General features: G+C 38.7%; 1 protein-coding gene across 2 annotated transcripts in view; it reads right to left on the bottom strand.

Moving 5' to 3' along the window:
- si:dkey-79d12.5 (maternal B9.15 protein) overlaps positions 1-26,310 on the bottom strand; it is a 62,488-nt gene that overhangs the window by 6,328 nt on the left and 29,850 nt on the right. Inside the window, exons 1-2 of one of the 2 annotated variants that reach the window (XM_028823233.2) lie at positions 9,977-10,101; positions 2,321-2,504 (exon numbers count right to left, since the gene is read on the bottom strand). In XM_028823233.2, the coding sequence (XP_028679066.1) occupies positions 2,321-2,493 (173 nt within the window). In that variant the 5' untranslated portion in view covers positions 2,494-2,504; positions 9,977-10,101. Of the gene's footprint in view, positions 1-2,320; positions 2,505-9,976; positions 10,102-26,310 lie in introns of those variants that run through there. The other variant, XM_051920505.1, reaches the window with a different exon arrangement.

Below are 26,310 nucleotides of genomic sequence, written 5' to 3'. Positions count from 1 at the left end.
CACTGTTGTGTTCTAATTTTGCACATTTCTGAAATGCATATCCCTCTTTATAGCTCTTATACACATCCTATAATTTATATTACACTTGTTTTATTTTCTTTATTTATTCACAGCAACTAGATAAAAATATATACTAAGAAAGTGATATGACACCAAAAAATGTGAACTGCAAGAATATAAATGGCACAAGCCATCACTCTTTCATATTTTAAGTAAACATTTCATACCAATATTTTTATCTGTAATTTCAAGGTAAGGTATTTCACTAATCATGACACTGGAGAGTAGGAACCCATTGCATGTTAATTACCACATGTTATGTAAGAATTTCACTACAAACCTATTAGAGGGGAATGCTAATCATAGATACGACAAGGTCATGCTTGTGAAGAAATGTACTATAATGAAAATCTGAATGAGCTTATTCATCAGTCCACTTCATTAAACCACGTATTGAATTACTGGAGTATAAGCAACCAGTCTATTCAGGTACAAAGGAAGAAGTAAATCTGGTCTAAACAACAGTCCACCGCAGGACCCACGCCTGCAAGCATGCACTGCGATGTGGGTGTAAACTTTCAGACAGTGGGTGTCAGTAATGTTACCTTATTATCCCATGTGTTGTTTAAATATGTCTTGTACTTCATATTGAATAGCACTATACATTAAAATAAATTTAACTGAATTTTAGATAGAGAAGTGTCAACGCTTACTAATTTTAGTTTTTAAAATTCCTTGTACTTGTCTCTGTGCAATTCTTGTTAAATATCTGGATGGAACAAGATGTTTATTTGAATACAAATAGTTTGTACTAGCCTACATATCATGATCCACTGTGTTCCTACAGGCACACATGCTCTGGACCACCTTTATTTCTACAGTGGGACGTGTTAATTCTGAGGCAGGACTAGGTCTAATAAAAGTATTGTGGCAAATACTACCACTGAATCCTCAAAAATGCATTTGTCAGCTAATTAATGTAAATCTAGTGTTATATTTTTATAGTCCATGGCTTCAGAGAATTTTGAAGCAAAGTTTTTACTTTCACCTAAGAAGTATAGAGTCTCCACGGTGTCACTAAATGCTCTATGTCCACACACATTCATTTTTCCAATATCATTGTTTTAGTGCAGGGGTCCTCAATCACGGTCCTGGAGGGTCGCAGTGGCTGCAGGTTTTTGTTCCAACCCAATTGCTTAATAAGAAGCCCTTATTGCCCAAGTAACACTTCTTCTTCACTTTAGTTGTCTCACTTGTTAAGATTTTGAACCTTTATTGCTTATTTTAGTCCTAAACAGCTGTATTCTTGGTTTTTAATTGCTCTTAATTAGCAATTAAATTGCAATGACAAAATAAACCAGCATTTCTCCATTTAGCTTGTTACCATTTACTCCTGTGAGTATTCATCATGCACTATTGGGTTTAATGAAATACTTGGGAGGAAAGTGAAGAGAAAAAAGCAAAGGACTGAGAATTACTCCTCCATTTTAGCCTTCAAATCATTTGGATGATATCCTTAGAAAGTGGAAGAAAATCTAGGATATGAGAATGACCTGACATGGCAGAATTAAAGCACTAACAAGCCATGAAATTTAATTATTGGCAGGAATTGCTTTCTAATTAAGCAACCGGGTTAGAACAAAAACCTGCAGCCACTGAGGCCCTCCAGGACTGTGATTGAGGACCCCTGCTTTAGTGTAAAGTGTGTATATGGGGAACAATGACCCATGAAAATGCTGCCCTATACCCACTCATGTGTCATTCAGGAATGAAAATATGGAGATGGGGAAACCGCCATTCAAAATTTTTTTTCTGAAAATATTTTTTGGAGCAATTAGGAAGAACAATCTTTTTGTTGCAATACAATGTACATTGGTTAACAGAATCATTTTGGTGCATTCATTTATTTACCAGTTTAGTTATTGTTTTATAGTACTTATAAAACAATGGCTTTATTTGTTTAATCAGTTTTATAACTGACCACTTTTGAGGTTTCACATAGCCAAGTACACAGAGCGGGGGGGTTCTTTCTTGGTATGGTGTGTAGACACAGTGGAGACTTTAATATTGTAGGCGTTCATTAACCAAACCTGCATATTATGTCAAACTAAAAACTTTATATGGTAGTTTTCTTTCTATTAACCACCTACAATTTTAAGTATCCCCAACTGTTGAAGCACTTCCATAATAGATATCCGCTTATTTAAAAAGCACAATTTTCAGTAGCACACAATGCAAAACCATTTGAATTACCATTAGTCAAATGAAGGACTAAAATAATCCAAAATGGGAATTGATGGTACACTTCCACACAACGTACCTGAATGCCTGTCCCTTGCTAGGGTTGGTAGGGTACCAATGGTTAGTATACCGCCTAAAAAGGATGCTTGTCAACTTCTTGCCAAAGCAATCCACTTTCTGTTCATCTGCTTTCCCTCTAGCCTTCAAGAGGCGCACCAGGAAACCCACTCCTGCTTCTACTTCTTTCTTCATCCTACTGTGGCCTGAAAATTCAGAAGACAGCACTGTTTTTAAAGTTGCACCCAAGTTCATCAAAATGGTATTTTACATCAATATGATACTCAGAAAGAGAAGAATGGTTATTTTTACTTATTCTAGATTAACAGTCATAAAGCACAAAAATAACAAAAGACAACTTTAAAATTTTAATATATTCTAATAAATAAGCAATGTTTATTTATATAGTGTGTTTCCATAGTGACCACCAACTGACAACATTTTATAACTACAAAGGTATAATACACTATTTGGCCACAATTTTGTGGACAACTGCCCATCACACATATATGAGCTTGTTGGAGATCTCACTCCCAAACCATGGTCATTAATATGGAGTTGTGCCAGTCTCCCTCGATCCAGACCACCCATCCCACTTTGTGGCTATAACAACCTCCACTACAGTAATCCCTCGCTATATCGCGCTTCGCCTTTCGCGGCTTCACTCCATCGCGGATTTTATATGTAAGCATATTTAAATATATATCGCAGATTTTTTGCTGGTTCGCGGATTTCTGTGGACAATGGGTCTTTTCATTTCTGGTACATGCTTCCTCAGTTGGTTTGCCCAGTTGATTTCATACAAGGGACGCTATTGTCAGATGGCTGAGAAGCTACCCAGCTTACTTTTCTCTCTCTTGCGTTGACTTTCTCTGATCCTGACGTAGGGGGATTGAGCAGGGGGGCTGTTCGCACACCTAGACGATACGGACGCTCGTCTAAAAATGCTGAAAGATTATCTTCACGTTGCTATCTTTTGTGCAGCTGCTTCCTGAAACGACATGCTGCAGGGTGCTTCGCATACTTAAAAGCTCGAAGGGCATGTATTGATTTTTGATTGAAAAACAAACTCTGTCTCTCTCTCTATCTCTCTCTCTCTCTTTCTCTGCTCCTGACGGAGGGGGTGTGAGCTGCCGCCTTCAACAGTTTTGTGCCGCGGTGCTTCGCATACTTAAAAGCCAAACAGCCCTATTGATTTGCTTGCTTTTCTCTATCTCTGTGACAGTCACTGCTCCTGACACGCACTCCTTTGAAGAGGAAGATATGTTTGCATTCTTTTAATTGTGAGACGGAACTGTCATCTCTGTCTTGTCATGGAGCACAGTTTAAACTTTTGAAAAAGAGACAAATGTTTGTTTGCGATGTTTGAATAACGTTCCTGTCTCTCTACAACCTCCTGTGTTTCTGCGCAAATCTGTGACCTAAGCATGACAATATAAAAATAACCATATAAACATATGGTTTCTACTTCGCGGATTTTCTTATTTTGCGGGTGGCCCTGGAACGCAACCCCCGCGATGGAGGAGGGATTACTGTATTCCAGGAAGGCTTTCCAAAATATTTTGGATTGTGTCTGAGGAAATCTGTGCCCATTCAGCCAGAACAGCTTTTGTGATTCAGGTACTGATGATAAACAAGAAGACCTGGGTCGTAATCGGTTGTTCAGTAGGGTTGAGTTATGGCTCTGTGCAGGCCACTCAAGTTCCTCTGTGTCTTTATGGACCTGGCTTTGTGCACAGGACCATAGTCATGCTGGAACAGAAAATGACCTTCCCCAAAGTGTTGGAAGTGCACAACTGTCTAAAATGTTTTTGTATGCTATAGCTGGAAGCAAGGCAATAAATCGATTTTATTGTTTAATTTTAATTTTTGGTTTAGGGTGATGTGTAAAAATGGAAAACTTGATTCACTTTAACCTTGGTAATTGTGCCATACAAGACTGGTCTCTGTCAAACTGCCCTGCCGCTATGCGCACAAACACAGTAACAAGATGGAAGAACATACATAAACAAGCGAGGAGATCTATAAGTATCTCCTTTGTCATTTGAAAATGTGGCAACTAAAGATAGTAGCACATCACATTTACTCCAGTATCTCTATCAGAGGGTTGCAGCCAAGTGGGAGAAGAGTGTGTAGCTCTGCAAGATGCACAAGCTAGCAGCAGCCCCAAAACGAGGCCCAGACACTGATCCAGTTCAGTGGTGTAAGTGCCATGAAGCAAACTTCCCAAAGCTCAGTAATCGATCCAAAAAATATTTCTCCACCCCTGCTGCACAAGTGTCCCATCAGAGAGGATCTTTAGTATGGGGGACAGCATTGCAACTAGCCAAAGGGCATGCCTCAAGCCAGAGGCAAAAAACCTGCTAATGCCACTTCCTCAACATGTCTTTTTGTAAAGACATGAAATGTGTGTGGTAGTCTTAAACATTGTGATTTGTTTATTGTTAACAACAAAATATATTTTAAGTTTAAAGAAAAAAAAATCATTAAAATTGTGAATTGGGTATAGGCAAGAAAAAAATCATGAGATTTTACTTTTAGGCCATATCACCCGACCCTAATTATAGCATTACCAGTACTCTTCACTGGAATCAAGGGCAAACCCCAAATCCTGAAAAACAGCACAGACCGTTAGCCCTCCTCCACCAAACTTTACAGTAGGCACTACACAGTCCTGAAGGTAGCATCTTAGTGGTAACCACCAGACTCAGATTTGTATATCAAACTACCAAATAATGAAACGTTATTCATCACTCTGATCTCTGAAGGGCTCTGAGCCCTTTATTTGCAATGGTGATGGACAGGTTGACAGACGAGATTGGACAGGAGTCCCCCTATGATGTTTGCTGATGACATTGTGATCTGTGGCGATAGTAGGAAGCAGGTTGAGGAGACCCTGGAGAGGTGGAGATATGCTCTAGAGAGGAGAAGAATGAAGGTCAGTAGGAACAAGACAGAGTACATGTGTGTAAATGAGAGGGAGGTCAGTGGAATGGTGAGATGCAGGGAGTAGAGTTGGCGAAGGTGGAGGAGTTTAAATACTTGGGATCAACAGTACAGAGTAAGGGGGATTGAGGAAGAGAGGTGAAAAAGAGAGTGCAGGCAGGGTGGAATGGGTGGAGAAGAGTGTCAGGAGTGATTCGTGACAGATGGGTATCAGCAAGAGTGAAAGGGAAGGTCTACAGGACGATAGTGAGACCAGCTATGTTATATATGTTGGAGACGGTGGCACTGACCTGAAAGCAGGAGACAGAGCTGGAGGCTAAGATTTGCACTGGGTGTGACGAGGATGGATAGGATTAGAAATTAGGACATTAGAGGGTCAGCACAAATTGGGCGGTTGGGAGACAAAGTCAGAGAGGCGAGATTGCATTAGTTTGGACATGTGCAGTGGAGAAATGCTGAGTATATTGGGAGAAGGATGCTAAGGATAGAGCTGCCAGGGAAGAGGAAAAGAGGAAGGCCTAAGCGAAGGTTTATGGATGTGGTGAGAGAGGACATGCAGGTGATGGGTGTAGCAGAACAAGATGCAGTGGACAAAAAGATATGGAAGAAGATGATCCACTGTGGCAACCCCTAACGGAAGCAGCTGAAAGAAGAAGTGTCACTCCAGAGAACACGTTTACACTGTTCCAGAGTCCAATGGTGGTGGTGTGCTTTATACCTCTCCATTCGACACATGACATTGAGCATTGTGATCCTAGGCTTGTGTGCAACATGTCAGGCATGAAGACTGACGTTTCCAATGAAAAGCTCTTGTGCTGATGTTGCTTCCGGGGACAGTTTGTGAATGATGCAATAGAGGTTGGCAATTTTTACGCACCATGTGCATCAACATTGGTGGTCCTACTCTGCGTCTTTGCACGGTCTACCACTTCATGGTGTAACAGGGTGTAATAGCATGTAATAGCAGTTACGGTTGAACAGGGCAGATGTATTAGAGTCTGACTTTCACATACTGACTTGTAGTAAAGGTGCCATGACAGTGCCAAATTAAAAGTAACTGAGCTCTTCAGTGCAACACATTCTAAATGCCAATGTTTGTTAACAGAGATTCTGTGGCTATCTGCTTGATTTTACACACCTATTAACAATGCACACAACTAAAACACCTGAACTTTATAATGTGGAGGGGTGTTCACATACTTTTGGCCACATACCGTATAAATGTGTTAAGTCACTAAGCTAATAAAAAATCACCTTTAACACTATAACAATGAATTGACATCTTTTTTTTTTTTTACTTTATACTCTCCATAGTCAATGGCCACCAAGCACAAAGATATAACACCTGAGGTTTTATTTTTGTTTTTTTTCCCCCATTTGTAATCAAGAGTGTGTAAGTCAGAGGCAAGGCCTGAACCACAGACCTTGCAGTTGGTAGTGGCTTTTTTTATTTTTTTACAAAAAGTAATCAGTCGAGGTTGACTGAAAATGAAACTATGCCTCTGACCAAATGGTAACTACCTCTTAGTCTTGTAAACATGGGGATTACCCAACAAATCAGTTTTCCATAACTCTTGTTCCTTTAGGAATTCACCAGAAAGCACCTAACATTTGGGGAATTCAAAAACAGGTTTACAGGAAAAAAGAAAAAAACAACAAAACTTTGCAATTATGATGAAATTCCTTTGGTTTATCATTAGCATCAAAAGAACACAACCTTAAATAAAGTAAATGTGATGTTCACCAGCATTCCAAGAATACAGAGCTCTCTGCCAAGTTAACAGTTTTAGTGCTCGACTGGAGGGCATGTTGACTGGCCTAGTTGCATCAGCAAATAACAGAACAGGATGTATTTTGCCGAGGCCCTCCCAATAATTCTTGAGGCATGATGTCTGATAACGTCATTTAAAGGTAACACAAAAGAACATAATTTCTTCTAACAGGTTGAATCCAGACAACTTATTGATGTACAGTATGTGTCCCTATACAAGTTCAAATGTCAGGAACTTAGCATTAGTTCTTTAAATCAAAACTGTTTTATCTAGTTTTACTTTTTGATACCCATTCAATGTGTATGTGTGAGCAAATTCATACTACATAAGCAAAACATAAATAATGGTTATTTCCATAACAAAAAATTAAAAAGAATTATAGAGACATGTTTCCAGGCTTATCCCCATGTGGATAAAGCTGGCAGCACTGGGAGGATTATGTTTTTTTGATTCCTCCCGCGCCTTCAATACCATCCAGCCATCCCTGTTACAGGGAAAGCTCAGACATGTGCAATTAGATGAGACTGTGGTGTCCAGGAAATTGTCCGGCAGACTGCAGTCTGTGAGACTCAAGAGTTCTGTTTCGGATATGGATGTGAGCAACACTGGAGTACCACACAGAAACGTCCTGTCTTGTTTCTTCTTCACCCTGTACACCAATTACAATTGCAAAAATTCTCTTGACGATTCTGCACTTATGGGGAGCATTTTTAATAACTGGATGCTCTCATGTCTAATGCACTATGGCATATGGAAGGACATGCATTTGAAATTCTGACTCCCTCAATCTTTTTAAGAAGCACCTGAAGGCCCTCTTGTTTGGTGAATTTCCGTCTGATATTAGATGTTGTATTTTTGCAACCTAGGAATTGTAACTATTCTGTGTTTTCTTCCGAGACCTTCAGCTGTATTGATCAATTTTGTAACCTTGTCCTGTAACTCTTGTTCCCAAACAGTCCCCCAGACTGATGTTTACTTGGTTATGTTGAGTGAAGTTCAGTATCTAAAACTCCATTTTTTAAGTTTGCCTAAAAATTAATTTCTACTTTATGCATATGTAATGTTTAAGGAGAAAGAAGAAAAGCACATACTTCACATTATTTGTCTCGCACCGTTTGTCTCACACAGTGAAACTGCAGGAAAATGTACACAGAAAAAAAACCGGCAGAATTGCTCATGATTACTCAGACACATTACACACATCTACTTGGTACTGCCTAAGGTAAAACAGTCTCACTGCCAGACAATCCTTCAGCTCTCAAACCTGCTTAATTTAATTCATGGACATAAGAGAGCCTGGAGCCTGTCCTGGTAAATGTGGGTGCAAGACAGGACGTGTCTTTTTGCATACACTGTAGTGCATGACTCGCAAAGTGTTAACTTGTCCTGTTACACTTGTTCCTGAACAATCCCCGAGACCGATGTTTACTTGATTATGCTGACCTATTTTATAAGTCGTTTGGATAAAAGAGCCAGCTAAGCAACTAAAAAAAGTAATCTATGCATTATTCAATGTCTGGTGTCTTAAAACAAGTGATTCTGTAACTACAGATTTGTAACTATTTTTTTATCGGTACAGGTACCACCTGTAAAGATAAAATTTAACAGTGCATCCTCTAAGCCTGCCACAAAAATATGAAAAATCTCCTTCCCAAGAGCTCATGCCAGGACACACCATGATGAATGCTACACAGCATCAACATTGCACACTTAGACTTTTTTTCAGCAAAAATACAGAGCCTCTAACCTTTTCGTTTCATGGTGCTAACTAGCCTGTATTTCAATTTTCTGATATGGAGAAAGGTTGATGAACTTAACAGTTACTTTCAGAGCTATAACTTACAACAGAATGTCATCATCCCGCTGGTAACGAACTTTCTACATTCCAGTATCAAACTTTACGGCAGTGGATCGACCTTAAGATCGACACAAGACCGTTCGGTTGAAGAGGAAGCAGATTTCAAAGGGTGTTGTGTATTACATCTTGTAACCAGTAAATCTGCGACTTCATCTTATCTGTCTGCACATCTGGGAAATAACCCACAACAAAGTACAAGGGGCGGCGCTGAAGCTGATGTAACGACAAGTCAATAAAGTCCTTCAGGGTAATAACAGAACGATGATGAAAATTACTTTTGAGAGATGACTATGTAAGGAAGTACACAGAGCGCAAAACGCTGCTTTAAAACTTTACCTTTGTAATCAATAAATCTTATCGATGAGGAACAGCTGTTTACGCACGTGCTCTACGTGACCTATATCAACACTAGATCAACACTTTGGGTACAGTACTGTATCCAAAATCCAAATACTCTATACCTTTTAAAACAACTCAACTATTGTCTAAAGATGTAGAAATCATCATATGACATATACTTGGTGTATTAAGTCATTTTCTGCTGAAGAACACTGCGCATGGACCTTAAACCGCCATCCTCACTGTAAGTTTCCCTCACACGTGCGAGTAGGAGTAATGCCCATCCCCCATTATCTTCTTATTGTCTTAAAAATAACTTCTTGTTTAACGTGCCGAACGAATTCTTAAAATGAAATATGTGTTTATTTAAAGTACGGAACTTGTATCGCGCGTTTAGAATTATACAATGGATTGGATATTTAGACCCCAGACCAAAACCTTGCGCAAAATACCACGCGGAGATCCCCCAATTCGAAAGAGGAATAAACGGACAGGACTGCGGACGCTGAAACTGTATATAAGAACAAAAATAAAGGTCCAACTCCTCCGACTTCTTATTTGCTCTTCATACGTGATTTATTCATACCCAACACCGCCACGCAACATAACTAAAAGTTTATGTCATCTTTCTAAAGGAGGTTCCTACTTTCTCTAAAGAAGATGCCTACCCAAGATTAACTTTTAACGTCATTGTATTAAGGCAAGTTAGTTTAATACCTAGAAAAAAAGAGTTCGTTCAACAGAGGGAAGCAGCGAAAGTTACCTGGACTCCTTCCTTGGCAACGCTTCTGCCCACTGGCTGCCGTTTGAATGCGTCTCAACGATCTTCAGTGTTTTGCTCAGCCTCGCGATTGCTCTTCCGTTAAAGGTGGTCTGGTGCAGTCGTTCTGATTCATGCATGAGTCAGCTGTCGAATGTTTGTGAAAATCCTCCTTTAAACGTCACATGAGGGGGCGGGGTTACGTATGCAAACTCAGCCAAAGGCGTTTACTATACTGTACTTATAAGTATTGCTTGATGCATGCAACCTCGGGGTAAGAGTGGTGTGTCACCCTATATGTGGTGTGATTGTAAACCGAGCTTTGTCATCGTCGTGGTGTCTTGCAAAATATTCCAAGTCATACGGAATTAAGCAACTCACGTCGAGTATGGAGCCTTGTAATTACGTCTTGGAAGCGACTAAACAAAAAACTGTGTCTGTGCCTCCGTACAACAAAGCAGAATAAACAGACAAAGTACTCACATAAAAAAAATAATAGCAAAATATCCTACTTATTAAAACATACCAGTTTTATTTATTTTTTCATATGTTTGATTTCGACTTTTCGGCATACAACTGAGTATTCGAATTTTAAACTCTCGCCGCTAGACTTCATTGATCCAATAGACTGGCGCTCATTACACATAACAATAAGTAACGACTTCAAGCCATTGAGAAAAAGCTGATAACCACGGAAGAGACCCCACCCAATAAAGACATTTGTCTGGCCTTACAAAGTCAATTCTAAAGAAGCTGCTCATTAATCATCGCGTCCTTCATACTGCCACATATCAGATAAATTGTTTTAAAAACTATAAGGAAATCCGGTGGCAGACTACTGTTTTACTGTTCAACTATGTAACCTATCCACTGAATGCTCAAATAAAGTAAATATAAATATATGAAAATATCTAAAATTACTTTGGGATCGGTCAGCATTTCACATTTTAAGACTTATTTTTACTATTAAGCGGCGTAAACACTCTGAATACTCAGACAAAGCAAATATAGTTATCTATCTAAAAATACCTCTGGATTGGTAAGCATCTCATATTTCAAAAATACTTGAAAGGTTTTTCCTGTAGTAGATTAATTGTTGTTAAAGGTTAAAAAATGTGGTAGTTTATTTATTTATTTTGCCTTTTGTTTTTGTAGATAAAAATGAATGTATGTACAACCTTCTGCTAAATAAATACATGTAATATAGATATTTGACTATGACTGTAATTATTATTATGATTATTATAAGGAAAGTAATGAAAAAGTTGTATGAATGTTTATTCATTATTTTTTAACCAACCTATATTAACCACATATGATTTCCCAGCAGGCAGTGTGTGTTATGTGGTGTTTTAAATGTTCTTACTCATTTCAAGCTTGTATCCTCTAGAGACTGTTTAGTTGAATGGGGCAGTCTAAAGTAGCCCACCACACTGTTTTCCTTTTAGATCAGACTAGCTAAAAACAAGACATGGAGAACATTAAAACTGCACATGTCCTCCATGTCTTGTTTTTAGCTATTCGTTTTTACAATGTATGTGTGTGTGTGTTAGGTACATTGGTAATTCTTTAGGTGGATATGTGAGTGAACCCTGTGAAGGACTGGAGCAATTCATAGGTTAGTCTCCTGCTTTACACTCAATGCTAGCTGGATAGGCTCCCAACAACTCTGAATTGGTTTTCATAAACAGTACAGGTATATAATTATAATGGCTGTTATATCATAATAAAAAATAACACCATTCTGTAAAGGGGGGCATGGTGGCACAATGGTAACCTGGGTTCACTTCCCGGGTCCTCCCTGTGTGGAGTTTGCATGTTCTCTGCGTGGGTTTCCTCCGGGTGCTCTGGTTTCCTCCCACAGTCCAAAGACAAGCAGGTTAGGTGCATTGGCGATCCTAAATTCTCCCTGGTGTGTGCTTGGTGTGTGTGTGTGTGCCCTGCAGTTCCTGCCTTGCGTCCTGTGTTGGCTGGGATTGGCTCCAGCAGACCCCCGTGACCCTGTGTTAGGATATAGCGGGTTGGATAATGACTGACTGACTGACCATTGTGTAATAATCAAAAACAAATTTAAATGTAATATTCATTAAGATATAAAATACAGTTGAAAACATTGCTTAAAATTTAAGATATGAAAATTATGCAGGCTAAAAAAGTAAAATTAGATTGAATTGTAAGAAAGCATAAAATAACCATATAAATATAAATCAGACTTTTCATATCATATCATTTTTGGTAACAAGGATCCATTGCCAAAGTGTTGTAATTCTGTAGGGAAAAAGAAATGGGTAAGAAGATGAATGAATTATTCCCAGGTAGTTTTCAGTATTAATGTAGGTGTCACATCTCTGTATATAACATCCCGCATCTGTCTGTCTATCTGTCTGTCCACTTTTCATGAGAGAACTGCTTAATGGATTTAGATCAGGTTTTTTTCTATAATTTGCTTGAACATTCCGGTTGATTTTGCAACTTCTCTTATTTCGCTATGTAACATAGTTCACTTGCAGTACCAATTTATTTGTGCGAATCCAAGAGACGTGCAGCGCCAGCCTTGGGGCATGCCTTACCTCCGCTTAACTAGTGAACAAGAGAAGTACTTAATGAATTTAGATTGGGTTTTTTCTATAACTTGCTTGAACATTCTGGCTGATTTTGCAACTTCTGTCATCACGCCAAGAATCATAGTTTGCTTGCAGGAGCGATATATTCTCGATAATCCGAGCCAGAAGCTAGAAAATGGTGAGGGCAGGAGGAGTAGTAATTGGGCATTAAAAAGTTGATACAACGCTGGGAAAATTGCATTGCAAAGGAAGGTGACTATGTAGAAAGGTGATGCAATTGTTTTGAAATTCTTAATAAATAGAGTTTTAAAAAGTGCGGAAACTTTTGAATGTCCCTCGTAAATAGAACATCTTACCCAGCAACATTTTGATGCAGGATGGTTATAAATGGCAACTAAATTTGTGATTATGCATACAGTTGATAGAGCTGCTAACTCCTTGCTGGTATGATTTCATTATCCCCTTTTTATGAATGAGTGTGCATTTGCATAGGTGCACCCCGTGATGGATAGTCATTGTTAGTTCCTGTTTGCACCTAGTGCTGCTGGAATGCGATATTAATGTCTGTGGCCTCATAATGTACAAAGCAGATTCTCGAAATGGATGAATATATAAATGGATCCTGATACAGATTTGATGGGTAGCATGGTGGCGCAGTGGTAGTGCTGCTGCCTCACAGTAAGGAGACCCGGGTTCGCTTCCCAGGTTCTCCCTGTGTGGATTTTGCATGTTCTCCCCGTGTCTGCGTGGGTTTCCTCCGGGCACTCCGGTTTCCTCCCACAGTCCAAAGACATGCAGGTTAGGTGGATTGGCGATTCTAAATTGGCCCTAGTGTGTGCTTGGTGTGTGGGTGTGTTTGTGTGTGTCTTGCGGTGGGTTGGCACCCTGCCCGGGTTTGGTTCCTGCCTTGTGCCCTGTGTTAGCTGGGATTGGCTCCAGCAGACCCCCGTGACCCTGTGTTCGTATTCAGCGGATTGGAAAATGGATGGATGGATTTTTATAATACATATTCATCCCAAAAGTTTGCAGGATCTTAAAATGTAATACCTTTCTCGAATGTAAAACAAAATTAATTTATCTTATTTATGTTTACAAACCTAGAAATTAAATTTTTTGTGAAAGTACTGTAGGTGTGCACTAGCAGAGTTTTTTGGGGAAGGTTCAGTTACACTATATCCATAACACAGTTCCTCAGAAGGCAGAAGGAAACAATATAAAATCACATAAAAATGATCGCAAAGTAATTTCTTTTTTTCAGTAAAGGTGACAATTCTCTGTAAGATACAGTAACTGTAAAAGAAGAAAGTGCCCACATTGAGACCCACTAACCTACTAAAGAATTGTTACATTAAACATTAGATTTACTGAACAGTATGTGAAGGAAGCAACTGTTCTTTTTTCCAATATTTCACACAACATTACATTTTGAATTTTCTGCTCTTTTCCCATTAACTCTGTATATCTTTTGATTAAATGTTTTAAATTACTTACACGATTACTAATTGACTATATCTGTATGTTACTTTTGCTGAGCTCACTCAGCAGATTTCAAATTACTGACTGGAAACTTCTCCATTTGTGTTATTTTTAACATTTTATTCTGCTGATTACTGTCTGCTGACACTTACATTACTACATACCAAAATAAAAGTATGTAAAACTGTAAGTTCATTTAGTACAGGTTGTCATTTTTTTAATATTAATACGAATCACCTCAAACACACTCCAAACCCAGAATATTTTTTTAAGATTTCACAGTTTCAGTGAACACATTTTAATAGAACCCCACTACTCCATCCTTCCATTTGTCCATTTTCTTACCCACCTAATCCAGGTCAAGTCTATTCCCGAAACACTGGGGGCTACAGGAGCTAACAGGGTGTCAGTTTTAGCGCAGGGCATATTTGCTCATACCAGGTTAGTTTAGAGTCACCAGTTTAAGTGAAGTGAGAGAAAAACTGGAGAAACCTGAAAAATAAATCACACAATGTCCAGGCTGTGTTTCAAACCCAGTCTTTTGGAGTTGTGAGGAAGTAGCTCCCTGTTGTGCCATTGCCACCCCTTTTTTACTTAGTTCTAAACATTTTAAACAATAACTAAGTAGTACTAGAGTGTTGTACCGTGTTAGCCATTATGAATGTAGAGAAAAGCCAAGCAAAATGACACCTTTTATTGGCTAACTAGAAAGATTGCAATATGCAAGCTTTCGAGGCAACTCAGGCCCCTTCTTCAGGCAAGAGTTGCCTCGAAAGCTTGCATATTGTAATCTTTCTAGTTAGCCAATAAAAGGTGTCATTTTGCTTGGCTTTTCTCTACAAACAATAACTAAGAATTTTGAATTACACTCTTAAGTAATCTTCCTTTTCAGTTCTTTCAGTCTGACTAAGGTAAGAACAATTTCTATTTTTGCTGCAACAAATTGGACGCCAGAGTTTTCCAAAAACCCTTCAATTTTCTTTTCATTTTTTTCCATTTCTTGCAGTTGCATGGATCTAAGCGCATCTGCATTATCTTGATGTTTTCCTGCTTTTGTATGCAATGTCATACTCATATTGCCATACCCCAGTCTTTTTCATGCCAGTTGCCATATAAAGGACTCTTTACAGAGTTAGCTTGTCCTTACACAAGTCCAGAGTTTTCCTTGTTGCCTATTTTAGGGTTATGAACATTTTAAATGTGTTACTTGACTTTGGTTTTGTAAAGCCTGTTTACGTGCTTGTTTTTGGTCTGATCTGCTTTTATTTTTTCACTCTTAAGCAATGTTAGCAACTGTGTTTCACCTTCTCACTGATTACTATTATAGAAACAATCTGCTTCCTTACCTTTCTATGTTTGTCCATTTTTTCATTCCTTCTGTATGTAAAACTCATACCACTGAACTCACTTTCATTATTAACACTAGTAATTTACATCACTCCACAGTGTTTCCATGTCCATAAATGGTGGCCTTCTCAATAGGGAAGATCAATACAAATGCTCAATATGCATCAATCTCCTGATGAATAAGGTGACATTGCTTGTGAGGATGTAAACTCTTGCCCAACTCTGAATGTACTGAGATGCCACCTTACTTTCTTCTAATAAAAATGTGAGATCTTCAGTCATACATTTTCCCACATAAATTTACAGTACTGGTGATATTTTGCCTTATACAACTTAGCGTTAGTTTACACATTTAGCTTGTGGCCTTACCCAAGGACTTGAATGTTGAGTAGAGTTACCAACCTCCATTAGATGAGGTTAAGTGTGAGTGTTGTAATGAATAGGTACCCTAACCATGATTAGTTCCAGCTTTGCAAACAGTTCTGCCAGGATAGCCTCTGGCACCCTGTCACCCTGAACTGAATAAAAGGTTAGAAATGGATAATTGAGATTAAAGTACATGAAAAAGCTTGTATGTGGCATTCTACAGGTATGTAGAATTTCATCTATCCCAAAGGATAAGATGCTTCATTATTATAAAATGGTTACCTGCCTTGAACCATATACTGCTAGAAGAGGCTCTGGCTCCCTGTGATCCTTAGCTGTATTAAGTGGGTTCAGTGAAATAAATGGATGGATACAGTCACAAAAATGAACAAATGTTTGTTTTAAATAGATGCTTCTGGGTTTATGTTATTGCCATTTATGCAAAATCAGTGGCTTTGTGGTGATATACATGTTTGGCTAGTAATGCATAATAGTGGAGGGTGGTAGCATGTTGGATATTAGTCAGACAAGCAAGTGAGACTTTAAATATTATAGGCCTGACAACAAACGTGGACGTGGCAAACAACACAAAACATACTTTATCTTCTCTTTCCCTCAGCTTCAGAGTACTGCACAATTGAGGTAAGAACAGTTGGATGGCAGAGCTTTCTAAAAGCACTCGTTCAGTTTTCAGTTCAGTTGTACAGTGGCAATAGTAAGCAGCTAACTACATCTGCATTATCTTGATGTTCTCCTGCTTTTGTACATAACTTCATACTCATATTGCCATACCTCAGCCTTACCCATTCCTTTCTTGTACCCTTTGCCATGCCTCTCACTTATCCTTGGCACCAGGGACTCATGCAGCCACATTGTGCCTGCTTATTTAACTGATGTTTTACACAGAGTTGGCTTCTCTAGTAATGACTTTTGCTTTGTTGCCTATTTTGTGCTTACAGATTTTGCACAATAAATTTTATGATTTCATTTCCTTAGCTGTGGAGTATTGCTTTCTTCTCTTTTTAGCAGTGTAGCCTTTTTCATTCCCAGCTGTGGCACATGTCTCATCTTTTTGCCAAAGGTAAAGAAAGCTTCAGTTTCTTTCATCTACCTTCCACTGCATTCTTCATCTGAATGCAACTGAACTTTTCTATCCTTCACCTTTGAAACTACTGGCAGCATCTGCAAGAAGTGAGCTTTCTCCTGTTGTACAATGGGAATTGCTTTGTATTTGATGAGCACCTCTTGGAATTTATTTTCTTTAACACCACTAACTTCATTTCAATTAACTGCCTGTGAAAAAATACAACTAATCAGGCTGTAACACCATTGTGATGCACTTGATCTTCAACAGAGCCCACGACATCCATTGATGAAGTGTTCATCTTTCTCACTCGTTTATGCAGCTTAGCACTCCTCTGGTGTCTCACACCTTTACAGACTCTGAGTGATTCATTGCAAACTCTTTGTAGTTGGTGTTTTGTTTAAAGTTGACTTCTTTCATTACAGTGATGTTCAACTTCAAGGGATCAAATTTTCTTTGTCATTATCTGTTTCATATTTTTACTGTTTCAGAGACATACAGTGGATTCAGAAAGTGTTAAACCCCTTCACTTTCTGAACACTTTATTATAGTGTTATATATTTAATTTTAAATGGATACATTAGCCAATTTTCCTGAACAATCTACACTCAATAACTCATAATGACAAAGTGAAAAGGTTTAGCCAAAGTATTAATAATCAAAAACTGAAATTCCTCATTCACATATGTATTCAGACCTTTTGTTGTGTCACTTTAAATTGTGGGCCGGCGCATTCCGTTTGTTTACTTCTCCTTGAAGTTTCTAGAACTTAATTGGAGTCCACCTGTGGCAATTTAAATTGATTGGACATCATTTAGGAAGGCACACATGAGTGTACATAAGGCCCCAAATTCACATTGCATGTCAGGACGAAAGCCAAGCCATAAAGTCCAGGGAACTCTCTGTAGAACTCTGTGATAATTCTTAAGCTTTCAATGCTCCCAAGAGCACAGTGGCGTTAATAATGAGGGAAAATGGAAGATGTTTGGAACCAGCAGAATTCTTCCTAGAGGTGGCCATCCAACCCAGCAAGAAAGGCCTTGGGAAGTGACCAATAACCCAGTGGTCAAACTAATCGAGATTCAGAAATCTACTGCTGAGATGGAAGAACCTGTCAGAAGGGCAACCATCTCAGCAGCATTCCATCAATCAGGCACAAATGACAGCCCATTTGGAGTTTGCAAAAACGTCACTTAAAAGACTCTGACAGCATAAGGAAAATAAATGATCCTCTGGTCATCTTTGGGCAGAACTCCAAGCACTATGTCTGGCAAAGACCAAGTACTGCTCATCATTTGCCTAATACCATCCCTATGGTGAAGCATGGTGGTGGCATCATGATGCTGTGGAGGTGCTTCAGAATTGAGAGAAGGATGAATGCTGCTGAAAACAGAGAACTTTGTTTAAGAAACCTGCTCCAGAGTGCCCACAATCACAGACTGAGGTGATGGTTCACTTTTCAACATAACAATGACCATAAGCATATAGCCAAGACAACACTTGAGTGGCTTTTGGACAAGTCTCTAACTGTCCTCGCGTGACCCAGCCAAAGCCTGGACATAAACATTATAGAACACAAGTGGAGAGGCCTGAAGATGGCAGCTTACAGATGATTCCCATCCAGTCTAACAGAGCTTTTCCCAGGGAAAATGGGATACAATTCCCAAATCCAAGTGTGCAACATTTGTAGTGACTTAAGCAAGAAGACTCGAAGCTGTAGTTTCTGCAAAAGGGGCTTTTACAAAGTACTGAATATAGACAAACTTGGCTATATTGGGATTAATAAAGTATCTATCTATCTATCTATCTATCTATCTATCTATCTATCTATCTATCTATCTATCTATCTATCTATCTATCTATCTATCTATCTATCTATCTATCTATCTATCTATCTATCTATCATTATTTCCATGACACTTTCATCAGGTGTACAACTGAAATAGAAAGAGAAGGTAACAAATATAGGAGAGGAAAGATGGAACGAAAGGCAGGACAGATAAAAGGTGAAAAGATGAAAGTAGGTGAGAAAAAGCTGCAATCAGTGAAGATGAAGGGCAAGATTAAAATGTTAGTCAGTCATTGAAACCTAGAGAAATACCTGATCCCAGGTTAAGAATGAGCTTAGCTTCTTCTGATTCCCTCTGAAAAGTGTCTTTGACACACCGTGAAAGAACACAAACAGCTATGATCAAGGGGTGTGAAGTGTACCACAATAGACTTTGCAATGTCTTTGATTTTAATGGCTGGAATGTGCTCCCTGAAATGGTCTGCTAGCTGTCTCCCTGTCTTACCTGTCTGGATGACTGGCCTTATCCTACAAGAAGTACAGCAAATAAGATTTTTAGACTGGCATGAGGAATAATGTTTAATATTGAATTCACCAGAGGGACCAGATACAAGAGTATTGTTGGTGACATATTCGCAACGAATGTGGTTCTCCTCTGCACATCTGAAGAAGGCTGTATATCTGAAATGTCATGTTATTAACCTCCTTTTCATTTTAGCATGGATATAATCTCTAACCTTTATATTTTAAACTAGCTGTCCCACGTGGCTCTGCCCCCATAGTAGTGAAACAGGACAAATTTTAAAAATCAATAAAAAAAAAATGTAATTCTGGCCAAGAGGAAGGTAGGTATGCTCCAACGTCAAACATTGGCATTATATCTAATTGTGTTCAGCTGTGACAGGAGAGTGTCCTCCACGTGGGGAAAAAAGCATGTGGCCTTGAAATCTCTGGCAATCAGCAACTACCCTCTAAAACGGACATAGCTCTGATCTCTCTCTCAAAAACGTCAAATGTTACTCCTTAACAATCTCTAGATGATATTGTCTGCTGAACAAACAGGTATCGCTAGCTAAGTGGAGGTAAGGTACACTCCAACATGTGGCAAGAGGTAGAGCAACTCAAACAGAGGCTGGCTCATAAGTGAGGATGACCTCGTCCGGCTCCCTACTCCTGAGAACATTGTGACAGGTACAATTTTGATATAATTTTAGCCAAATAAAACTGCATCCATTGCAGACACTGGAAGGCATGTATCTGTTCTGTGTTCTTTTAGCAGTGTGTGTGTCCTACCAGATAATAACACTCAACCCTGCCTGGATTTTTTAAAAGGCACATTTTACATGCTTCTTTGCTGCCATTGTCATTTCATTTAATACAGGACAATTTTTTTTTTCAAAATTATTCCAAAATTTTTTAAAAAATTATTCTACTTTAAATTTTAGTAGGTAAGTTTCAAAATTCTTGTCATGCTGTATATTAATGATAGTGCCATATGTTTGTGCAGAAGAGAGCAACCAAGTGCATCTGTTGGCTGACTGACTGGATATGTCCCACTCTGAATTCTACCTTTTCAGTCTTGACCATGGAAGACTGCAAGGGGACTCGATCCAGATGTCCAAAATTAGTAAAGGTAATTTAGCAGAATTCCTTCAGTTAAATAGAAAATCATTTACTTGAGGACACCAGAGAAACTAGGCAAAAAGTGCACTTAAGAATGAATCCAGGAACGCTTCTTCATATGAAGAGTTGTGGAAATCTGGAACAAACTACTGAGTCATGTAGTTGAAGCGGAAACCTTAACAGTTTTTTTTTAAAGTATCTGAATAAGTCATTGGCACAACTTATCAATTAGCAGACTAAATGAGTCTGTTAGATTTAATAGTCTTATGTTGTTTATAAAACTTCATATTTGCTTATGTGTAAGACTTTCTTATTTGAAAGTAGAACAAATCCAGGCTGTGCAAAATGATGAAATGCATTGAATGTAATATATTTTTCATGTCCTTGGATTGTGTTTAATATAATTTGAAACATATCTATTAAATATTTATTATTGGGCTTCAAATGCACACTTTTCATAGAAAGATGTTAAATTATTTCACAAGGTCACTTACTAGATTAATGCTTTTATATATTTAAAAGAAAAAATACAATTCTAAACACATCTCATATGAATATGTCAGTTTCAACTAAAAGATTCCACATTCTCTGACTTTATCATTGGTAATGACTATTTCACCAAATTTTGAATTTGGGGTCTCTTTTAATATGGACAGTTTGCTGCGTTAAAATTAATCTGTTAAATCAGACACACTGTTGTTTTACACTTCAACCTTTTCTGAACCTGCAAGGCCCAGTTCACAGTTTCTGAAAATTAAAGCCTATTTTGGCAGCCTCAGACACATATCAGGAATCAATCCGGGATGGGTTATCAGGCCATTGCAGGGCACACTCCCAAATTCACCCAAGCAATGCCGGATTGAATTCATGAATTAGCCAGACATACTTGTCATTAAGATGTTAAGCTAATGCCTGTAAGGAAGAGACTCAAACCCCTTATGCTTTGATATATATTTAAAACTTTATAACAGTTTCAAACTTGGTAGCTAATTAGTATTGTGTCTTTCATGTCAAATGATATAGAATGGTCAGAAGCTTTGGGGGTCACAAAAGCACCATGTGCCAGTAGAGGACCCAAGCAGATACCTCCTTAATAGACAGGGAGATCCACATAAGCAGTACAGAGTAGTTGTTCATGATGATAGACCCTGACTGGATAAGGTATGCCCCACAAGGGAGTCCATAGACAGACACATAGAGGGTAGTGGCACTCTTGGTAAGCATCACCAATGCTCCTTCAGAACACTGTAGGGCTTATATTAGGAGCACCTAATCCATTAACTAAAGAGAGAATAAAGCCATGGAGGACAAGAAGGAAGCCACGGTTCGTTTTGTCAAATGCCAACCTCTTCTCTGGAACAGTGGGTAGAGAAAAGACCTTGTTGCCCTTAAAGATGAGGTCAGTGAAAAGGCGCACTATTTGTTGAGGCCAGTAGGTGTCAGTACATGGCCTCTGTTTAAGAGAAAGGAGCTTGTGCCGTCCTTTTAAAACAGCAGGCAGCTCAGATGGGGCTTGGAGTCCCAATACTTTGGAAACTATTCAGGGTTTAAGGGGGTGCCAGAAGGAGCTCTAGCCTAATTGCTTTTTAACCAAAGGAAGGCTGATCCTAAATATTATTATGGAGCTTGTCCCAGATTTGAGTCTAGGAAAGAGTTCAGAAGAGTTGGTAACATGAGAAACCACCCGAACTAACATACATGGGTAGCAAGCTGTGTAGAAAGCCTCAGAGATGTAATAGGATTTGTATAAGTGTTTCCTTTGGCATTTTGAATTATATTTTTATTTCTACCACTGTATGTGTTCGATATATAAATTAAACACATATATTTTGTATGACTTGAGAGGCTCCCTGGCATCATTCTATGTGTAAAGTGGCACAGTGTGCTCTTCTTGTTAATTTTCTCATAAAAACATACTTTATACCATCAAAAAATATAACATATCTAAAACAGAAGTAGAAGCACAAATACGTAATGCTAATAATTATTTCTAATTTACTTTTTTTTATAGTAGAGCAAATTCAATTTCAGAGTGAAAATACAAATTGATGTGCAGCTTGACTCCCATTAAGTCAATTATGAAGGCAAATATCTAAAATGATACAGCAGGCACATTTGTGTTAATATTTAAAGATTTATTTATTTACAGTAAAGGGGTGATTAGTGTTGCTGCATCACAACTCCTGAGTTGACATTGCAACCCCTTTACTGTATACGTGGATTTTGTATATTTTTCCTTGTATACAAGTCAGTTTTCTTCAGGTTCTGTAGCCCACGCCTGTATTCCTAAAATGCAAATTAGTTATTTAGTACTCTTAAATTGGTGGTTGTGAGTGGGTGTATACCTGAGTGTGCCAGCGATCAACTGGTGTCTCATTGAAAACCGATTCCTCCCTTGTGCCTGAGGCTGCTGGGATAGGCTCTATCTTATGCTGCTAAAAAGGGATTTAGATCATATTGGTAGGTGCCATGCTGAAAAATCTCTGTTGCATTCAGTTGCCTTGCAAAGACTTATTTGGATGCAAAGTTAACTAACTCCGAACAATCTTTAAATAAAAGAACATTTGGGACAGTCACCATTTAGGATTAAGCTCACTTTTCTGCTCACTACTAGGAGGCACTCTACAATTCTGTTAACCTCAGTTAAACATTATTTTGTCCTTATTCACCATAGGCATTGAAACCCTGAACTTACCCAGTATTATATGGACAGTATTTGGGAGCCATTGCTTTCATCTTGCTGAATTAGTTTCAAATTCAGTTTAACGAGGAGCCTTGAAGGGAAGTAATTCACCCCAAAGTATTAGCTAACACACTTAGGAATCACTCCTAGATGGACTGTCAGTCCATTGCAGGGTACACTCTTACTTAAATACTGCTAAATTCATGCAATAAATGCCTGATTGAAGTCAATAAATATTGCTGAACTGTATGCGCATCAGAAATTGCAAATTTCTACAGGTTAAAGAAAGTGGTGGATGAAATGTCTACCAAAATCTGAAAGCAAGTTAAGTGAGCCTGCTCCCTAAAAACCTAAAGCTATTGGTAAATAACAATTATAATTTATTTTAATAAGCCCATTGAAAACTTCATTATGCAGTTCACACAAAATCCCATAACCTTAGTTAATTTCTGAGTATTGTGCTGCATTTTCTCCACTTGTTCTCCTCTAATTGTCTAATTGTTCTGGCTGGATAAATGTAAATTGGTACAATACTAATTACTGTGGATTTATAAATATGTGTATCTTATAATGGACAGGCATATTTCCTGTTTTATATCTTTCAGTGCTGGTATATGCCACAGTTTAATCAAGTGACCCTGCACAGGGATAATCAGGTGCTGTATACAAAATGAGTGGATACATTTGAAAATATGAAAGCAAATAATAGGTAGCACTGTAATTTAGCTCTGCTCTTTCACAGTTCTAGGATGACGAATTCTAGCCAGGCCCCATTCTATGTGGACCATGCACAATCTCCCTATTCTCTGATTATCCAGTCTTATCCCATACAGAATTCATAAAATGAAAAATAAAGTTTCATGTATATGATCAATGCATTTATTTTAAAATCAGTTTAATCCAGTTCAGTCACACACAATTTACTGGGTGTGAGGTTCAAGCCTAGCAAGATTATGCTTAGACAATATAATGGACATGTAAAGTCACAAATGGAATGTTGTGCTCAGTTTCTGAACACAGTCACTCATACATGATCAACTCATTGTCAGGCTTACTTGGCTAGAAAACTGGTACACCAGACGAAAACCTGCAGGCATGCAATGAATGTTTAGATTTCACACAGTCAGTGTTTGGACCAGAGTTTTTAATCTTCAATTCTGTGAAAGTTAACCATTGTATCAACCCACCACCGTCACAGAAATGTTACTAAAGGTACTGGTAAAGGTGTTGCTTATTGAGGGATGAACTTCTGGCATCTTAACATCTTGACTTGAAAACACTGTCATAATTTAAGAGAAACTGATGGACAGTGTTTTCCTGGTCTTGATCACGCTCTTTCTTATGGTAGTAGGTTATTGCAGATTTATTCATTCATTCTCCTAAAGTACTTTTCCAGGATAGAGCCTTGGAGCCACTATATTTGTTATATGGTGAATATCATTCATTTTCATAGTCTTACTTAATTATAATTCATAGTAATATTGATACATTTTAAAATGGGGATATTTCATTCATCATGTGAACCCTCTTAATCTATTTTTAGGGGCATGGGTAGCTAAAAGGCGAAGTGGTGGCTCTGAGGCTAAGGATCTGCACTGGCAATCGGAAGGTTGCCGGTTCGAATCCCGTAAATGCCAATAGAGACTCTGCTCTGTTGGGCCCTTAAGCAAGGCCCTTAACCTGCAATTGCTGAGCGCTTTGAGTAGTGAGAAAAGCGCTATATAAATGCAAAGAATTATTATTATTATTATTATTATTAAAACCTATCCTTGCAATAGTGGGAGAAAAGTAGAAACTAGCCCAGGGCAGGAGACAAGGCCATCACAGGGCAAATGTGTTCACAATAGATCAGATCAGCCTTGACTGAAACCTTTGGTTTTATTAGACACTCCATCTACTCTTATTACTATTATAAAAACATAACAGGACATTCTGATTCCTACTTAATCAATTTGATTGTGCAGGAACAGGAGGTTATTCTGATAGCACTGAGTGAAATCTACAGTAGGAACCAAACCTAGATGGAGCATCTGTCCATCACTGGGCCCAGTCATATTCACCAGCACACTCACACAGATTTTATCATTATTTATTTATTTATTTTTATGTGTGACTGTTGTTGTATGTTGTTATAGCATAAGGCTTGGACCCTTGTGCCTTCTGCTTGGAGGTTTGTATGTCTTCTTTGTGTAAATGTCGATTACTTCAGGAACTCCTGTTACAGCTCATAAACCTTGGTTATGCTCTTGATTGATTTCACTAAATGTGCCTATTAAGAATGTTTGGCTTTTGACAGGCTGGTATCCCACCCAGAGATTGTCTCTCCACTGAGTCCACTGCTTATATAGAAGGCATAGTCTGAAAATGGACTACAATTACGAAAACTCTACATTCACTTGTGTTTTATGTATTCTTCTTATCCCTTATTAGATTTCTAGCATTCATTCACTTATTTATTCACCTGTTCATCAAATTTCCACTTTTTTTTGGTGAGGTGTGGCAATAATAATCGAGACAGTCACTGTTATATGTTAAATATATATATATTTCCTTCCATATATATTGTGGCCTGCAGGGGGAGCACCAGCTGCCCAAACCCAACACAGATAGAGATACCAGGCATACGTTCAGCACACCACACCTTTATTTATAAGTGGGAAACACTTCCCAAACCGAATCCCACAGCAGCACAGTACATTAAAGCACAGCACTTTAGAGCACACTGCACTTTCTTTGCCTTCTTCTTGTTTCTGTTCCTCTCTTTCATTCACCTCCACTCCTCCTTCGGCAAACGTCGTCTTCTGGCTCCCCGAGTAGTGGCCGCTGGTTCCTTTTAAGCAGCACACAGGAGGCCAAAAGCATGTCCTGGAAGAACTTCCAGGTGTGGCAGAACCCCAACGTAATAGAGCAGCTCCCCCTGGCTGAACTCACAGAACCCAACAGGACAGGGCTACCACAAACTCCAACTCCCAGTGTGCCTTGCAGGAATCTGTGGTGCCCCTGCAAACCCAGGGGAGCAGCCCTGACCATCCTCTCTCCCCAGGTCCTTCCATAATGTTGGCATCTCCACCAGGTAGGGCCCCTGGCCGTCTGCGACTATATACATATATATATGGAAGTGAAGGTCTGTTGTAATGCTTAGAAATACAAGAATCAAAGGCAATATATAGCAAAATTAAGTGGTGGGGGGGTGGTCTTAGGTTACTGTGTGCGTGGGGGGTGAGGTGGGGGTTGGGAGGAGTAAAAAAAAATTTACAACCAACCCCTACCTCATTACCCCCCCCCCCCCCTCATGCACACACTGACTTAAGAACACCCCCTACCACTTAATTTTGCTATATATTGCCTTTGATTCTTGTATGTCTAAGCATTATCCTCTGATGACGGCTCCTGGCAGGGGCTGAA

The sequence above is a fragment of the Erpetoichthys calabaricus genome, chromosome 17, assembly GCF_900747795.2.
Source record: "Erpetoichthys calabaricus chromosome 17, fErpCal1.3, whole genome shotgun sequence".
Classification (NCBI taxonomy): domain Eukaryota; kingdom Metazoa; phylum Chordata; class Cladistia; order Polypteriformes; family Polypteridae; genus Erpetoichthys; species Erpetoichthys calabaricus.
The sequence above is the reverse complement of the archived record's forward strand: the minus strand, read 5'-3'. Positions and strand labels throughout refer to the sequence as shown.